General features: G+C 37.0%; 1 protein-coding gene across 1 annotated transcript; it reads left to right on the top strand.

The window, feature by feature from the left end:
* The first annotated feature begins 2,141 nt into the window (after positions 1 to 2,141).
* LOC149260565 (protein NRT1/ PTR FAMILY 2.13-like) lies at positions 2,142 to 4,681 on the top strand. Its single transcript, XM_089460075.1, has 4 exons — positions 2,142 to 2,406; positions 2,876 to 3,093; positions 3,184 to 3,725; positions 3,805 to 4,681. Exons 1-4 carry the CDS (start codon positions 2,142 to 2,144, stop codon positions 4,679 to 4,681), a joined length of 1,902 nt encoding a protein of 633 aa, XP_089316201.1.
* The last annotated feature ends 1,423 nt before the right edge of the window (positions 4,682 to 6,104 follow it).

The raw sequence follows: 6,104 nt of genomic DNA, 5'->3' as shown, positions 1-6,104 counted from the left end.
TATTTATTAAATTTTGAATTATATAATATAATGTTTTATGGTATTTTAACGATGATTTATTAGTTGATAATTTAGTTTTTATCTATTAAACCCAGGGTCATTTGAAATGAACTAATGCACGTATTCTCTTTTTAGCAATGAGGATATTTTTACATTTTCAAGTTTACAATGGATCTGTTTAAGGAGTGAAACATAAATTTCTTAGTATGTGGAGATCATTTGAACCTTATTTTTAATATCTAGCTGTATCCCATTTTTTATATAAAATTCTAGTTTTTATTTTTTATTCTTAAATTTTACTTTATAGATTTTCATCAATTTGTCCTCGTTATTTTTTAATCATCCTAAATAGGAGAGGTTTATAACATCTTAAACAGAAAAAATCATTGTTGAAAATAAGTAAACATAACTATTCTTATCAAAAAAATTTAATAATTTTTTTTATAAAAATTTAATAATTTTTTTTATAAAAATTTAAATATAATGATTATTACTTTTCATAACTATTCTTATAAAAAAAATTTAATAAATTTTTTTATAAAAATTTAAATATAATGATTATTACTTTCTTTTTTAAAATTTTGAAAAAAAAAATCTGTATAATGCATATTCTCAATTTTTTTCTCAAAACTATGTCTCAAAGATTTCAAAACATGACTTCAAAGTCGAAATGTAAGACAAAGTAGAATATGACTAGAACCATTGCAAATCGATTCAAAACACCAAAATTCCAGAAAATAACTCAAATTTTTAATTTAATAAATTTTGTAATTATATGACTGACTGTTCAAAGAGACAGAGTAGGTAAAAATTTAATTGAGTGTCCTTTACCAAATTTCAAAATATTCTCTACAATCAAGGATAGCTGACAAACTTCTTCGCAGATACAGCCTAATATAGCCTTTCTGATGTTAGTAGCCGCATGCAGCTATCACCATTTCTGGCGGGACAGGGCCTACTCCCCCTTCACTGACATTGCAACCTCCGTCCTGGACGCGCTGCATAACGAGCAGCACGCCGACATGGGCCACCTATTGAGCCTAATAAATGGGAACTGTGGTCGACGACCTCAATCCTCGTCGAACAATGACAAAGGTTGACAATTTTAAGGGAATCTTTATTTTGAAATTCAAAGTGAGTTGTTTATAGTGAGATATGTTGGAAGTTTTTGTAGGGTTTTTGGGTTAATTTTTTTTTTTGTAAGATTCTGCCAGAGTTTATTGAAATATTAAGTTTGGTGAGTAATCTTTTCACAATTAATGCGTATTAGATTTTTTAGAGTGTTGAATTTATATATAATAAAAAAAAATTTTAAATATCACCTCCAATTTTTATGCCAAATTCCAACATCAAAATCAGAATGTCCAAACACTAAATACAACTCTTTTGTTTTTAAAAAGATATTGAAATCTGAAGTTGATGAATACAACTCTTTTGTTTTTAAAATATGTCCAAACACTAAATACAACTCTTTTGTTTTTAAAAAGATATTGAAATCTGAAGTTGATGAATACAACTCTTTTGTTTTTAAAATTTAAAAAAGATATTGAGATATGAAGTTGATGAATTGTTTTTTTCTGAAATCTTGACTATGAAATTTGAAGTTGATGAATTGTTTAATATTCCGAAATCCATGAGAGCATCCCAAAAAGATATGATATGATTGTAAAATTAGGTCACACAAAGCTATGCACACCACCAGATTACAAATATATTTATTTTATAAAGTCAAATAGATACCATATATTTAAATTGTAAAGGCAAATAAATAAATTGTAGGTTAGGTTCTCCCAATGGTGGAGTCAATATAATTGCATTATGTTGAAGGCATACAATAAATTTGTGGGTATTATATTGAAGGCAGACAATAAATTTGTGGGTCAGGTTATCTGAATGATGGAGACTTCAATGCATGCAGATTTGGAATGCACGTGAGTGCCGGATACAATGGTTGTCTCTCTCAATATATATTTGCTTGTTGCAATATTTTATTTCGTAACGAAGCTGTCTGGAAATGTGGACAGATATTCGCTTGCTTGTGGATCCATATCACAGTTTGAAGACACTCACAAATCCATAGCGAAGTTTTCTGCCTTCGACATTATAAAACGATGTGGGTACGTTTAAGGTAGTGGTATGCCATGGCGATTAATGCAGCAGAGACAACAGGAGCCCAAGCTCTGGAACTCCATGAATCGGCCCGGCCTCGGCGGAATGAATGGCATCATGGTTTGGTTGTGGTAAATCACTTCAATTCGTGGCTTCCAACCTTTAATCATTTCAATTCGCGGCTTGCAACCTTTGGACGAGCGTCCCGGAATGACAGGACAGAAGCTGCGGATCAGAGGCACAAAGACGAGGAGCCGAGGACGACAGGAGGATGGAAAACCATGCCCTTCTTAATAGGTAAATGTTATACCTGTACTTTCATTGTGGGGTGCAACTGGATGAACCTGTGCTTGGAGTTTATAGGTTTTAGTTTGAAAAGATAGAACATATATATATAGACTCAACATATCAATATTCCTAATGAAATTTCCAGTTTTTCCATACAGAATGGAATACATCAGTAAATTTAGTGTGGTCTTAAAATTTTATGAGAGATTTTTCGGCGAAAATCAATACCATTTGTCGACGTTTCGAACCAATTAGTGTGGTTCATCGTCAGGACAAGTTGGTTCGAAACGCGTCAACAAATGATATTCCATGTGATTTTCGCCAAAAAATATCTCATAAACTTGATATAGATCACAAAAGGCTGAACTCTATAATCTTAAAACTTATTATACAAACAAAGATACTTATAGATTTATTGTCACAGTTAAACGTTGATCTTCAAGTTAAATTATTACGCCATCGAACATTTGGAGTGCAGGAAACGAGGCCTGCGAGAGGCTGGCAGTGGCCGGTTTGAATTCGAACATGATGATCTACTTGATAACAAAGTATAACATGAAGAAAGTGGCAGCTACGAATATGCTGAATATATGGTCCGGAACCACAAGCCTCGCCACGCTGCCCGGAGCATTTCTGGCAGACTCGTACCTCGGTCGATTTCGAGCGATAGCCATTGGTTGCCTTTCATATCTAGTGGTTTGTAGGCGAGCGGCTTGTTTTTCTCAGATTGTTGCAGCAATTGATTATTGGATCTTTGAAGTAATGTTGTGTATCTTTGATTCATAGGGAACGTCTATACTGACGCTCACAGCTCTCATGCCCCGACTCCGGCCATCTTCCTGCAGCGACCTCGAGAAGAAATTGAAGACATGCAAAAGCGCCTCCGCGGGGCAATTCACGCTTCTGTTTTTGTTTTTCGTATTCAGTGCCGTCGGTTCGGCTGGGATAAGGCCGTCCAACATGGCCTTCGGGGCGGATCAGTTCGAGAAGGGAAAGAAACGCGTGCAGAGCTTCTTCAACTGGTTTTACTTCGCTAGCTGCGTAGCTCTCATCGTGTCGCTCACTGTTATCGTGTATATTCAAAGTAATGTCAGCTGGGGTTTCGGCTTCGGCATCTGTACTGCTTTCATGCTTTTCTCCACCGTCTTCTTCCTTCTCGGCCGGTCAACTTACAGCCATGATGTTCCGCAGGGCAGCGCTTTAACCGGCTTCGCGCAGGTGATCGTGGCGTCCATCAGAAAGCGCAGGCTACCACTGCCCTCTGATTCTTCACAGCTTCACTATGGCGAGCAAACAGGTTTTAAGCCGAGCCTGACAGAGCAGTTCAGGTACATGAACACTACTGGTTTCCTTATTTTTTATTTTTAAGGCCATGGACCTAATTTTTAGAGTTCATGTGACTACCAGGTTCTTCAACAAGGCAGCCATAATAACCGAAGGCGACATCCGGCCCGGCGGCTCCTGTCCCATCAGCCGGTGGAGAGTCTGTTCCGTCGAACAGATCGAGGAACTGAAATCCATTACGAGAACAATGCCCATATTCTCCTGCGGAATCGCCAATCAAATCACGATCGCGCAGCAACACACTTTCTCCGTTATGCAGGCCCTGACCATGGACCGGCGGCTCGGCTCAAAGGGCTTCCGAATACCTGCAGGGTCGTTCTCCGTCTTCTCCCTGCTGACTCTCATCGCATGGCTGCCATGTTACGAGAGGGTAGTGGTGCCCATCGCCCGGCGCATAACAAGAGACAACAAGGGGATCACTATGCTTCAGAGAATTGGGATCGGATTCGCCATTTCAGCATTATCTATGCTTGTGGCCGGTTTTGTCGAAGTGAAGAGAAGGAACTGTGCCCTAAGCCATGGTCTGGCGGAGCAGCCATCAGCCATCGTCCCCATCTCTGCGCTGTGGCTCGTTCCCCAGTTTTTCATCGCCGGTCTGGGAGAAGCGTTTCACACGATCGGTGGCATAGAGTTCTTTTACGACCAATTCCCGAACACGATGCGCAGCATGGCCATAGCCATCGCTTCGTGCATGTCTGCGTTAGGTCAATATTTGAGCTCCATCATCGTTACCGTCGTTCACAATACAACCGGCGGTAACGGGCGACCGGATTGGCTGGACGACAATCTGAACCGTGGTCATCTCGAATATTTCTACTGGCTTTTGTCCGCGATCGAAGTACTGAACTTGATATATTTTGTCGTCTGCGCCCGCTGGTATAAATATAGAGACCCTCCTGCTTCCACCGATTCTCATGAGATGGAATGCGTGCAACCGTAAATTTTTCCTTTTCTTTTCTTTTCTCTGAAACAAGGAAGGAATTACATGTATAAAATATTGGACTCCTCAAACACAACGCCTACTACGCATTACCGGGTTAACTTCGATGAGCCAGTATTGATTGACCTAAGTACTTGGGCTATATATCCAAATAAAGGCTAACATATTATGCCAACTTTATTTATGTATTTTTTGTATTCTTTTAAATTATTATATATTTCACATCTAATGTTACATTGGTTTTTTTGTAATATTTCAAATCTAATGTTACATTGGTTTCTTGTAATGGGGATAATGGGATGCACTCTAAAATTATTATAGCATACTCTCGAATATGATTATAACACTTTTTCATTTTTTTTTGGTGGTAAGGTGATTTAAGAATCTGTAATAATTAATATATATAATAAAATAATTGTAAAAATTTGGAATTTGCTTCAAATTGTACGACTGTTTATATAATGTCGTAATAAATATTTTTGACATTTACAATTTTATGTGGGCAAGCACGACCGTTTATATTTGCAGTAATATATACTTTTCATATTTACCAATTTTTCAAAACATGAAGTTAACCAAAAAAAAATTAAGTGATATATTTTTTTATTGGCTTTTCAACTTAGCTAAAATGTAGCTTATAAAACTTAAGTGTAAGTTTTTAGTTATATATATATAGTTAGTTAATGATGATTGCATTAAAATATATTTAATTTTACAATAGATTTAGTATGGAGTGGTTTTAAAGTATTTATTATAATAAATGTGTATATATATCTTTATATATATTTGGCATGAAAATAACAACAAGGTTGAGATCCTAGCTTCATGTACAAGGGGCCAACAAGGCTCCGTTGTAGCCTAGTACAACGTCGATATTTTCACTTTACCTGGGAAGGGGAAGGAGTCTCACTCGAGGCGTTTCGCGATCGAAGTTAGATGATGGTGGGATTTAAATATCACATGAATCATATCAACCGGAAGCGAGCAACGAAAAGATAGCTCAACATGCATAACTAATCACATCACACTGATCTACTCATGCTATATCAAGAGATTGCATAAACATATGCTTTATAAAAAAATTAAATAATCAACATAATACACGAGGACACAAGGTGATTCCAGAACAATCTTCTTCATTAGCATAACAAAATTCAATACATGAGGCTCAAGGCTTGATCATCAACCATAAACATCACACATCTAGCATATAAACTTATACAACTATGATCATGCAATCTTTCACATCACTTTGCAACACAGGAGGAATGGAAATACTGCAGAGTTTCTACAATTGACTAGCACCAACCCCTCCTTCACTCTTTCTTCTGCTTTTTATCTCCTGCCCTTCACTTGGACTGCCATTTCCTCTTTCCTTATGCTCGACTTCATTCATCCTCCTATGCTCTTTCCTCACTCGATT

The sequence above is a fragment of the Pinus tabuliformis genome, chromosome 6 (genome assembly GCF_031772625.1).
Source record: "Pinus tabuliformis cultivar Carrire ecotype Pingquan chromosome 6, CPIR1, whole genome shotgun sequence".
Lineage (NCBI taxonomy): Eukaryota > Viridiplantae > Streptophyta > Pinopsida > Pinales > Pinaceae > Pinus > Pinus tabuliformis.
The sequence above is the reverse complement of the archived record's forward strand: the minus strand, read 5'-3'. Positions and strand labels throughout refer to the sequence as shown.

Excerpts from the sequence above, each read along its gene's own strand:
- LOC149260565 (XM_089460075.1), top strand. The coding sequence starts at position 2,142 with ATGGCGATTAATGCAGCAGAGACAACAGGAGCCCAAGCTCTGGAACTC. Across the intron at positions 2,407-2,875 it reads AACCATGCCCTTCTTAATAG|GAAACGAGGCCTGCGAGAGG; the intron begins GTAAATGTTATA and ends TTTGGAGTGCAG. Across the intron at positions 3,726-3,804 it reads AGCCTGACAGAGCAGTTCAG|GTTCTTCAACAAGGCAGCCA; the intron begins GTACATGAACAC and ends TGTGACTACCAG.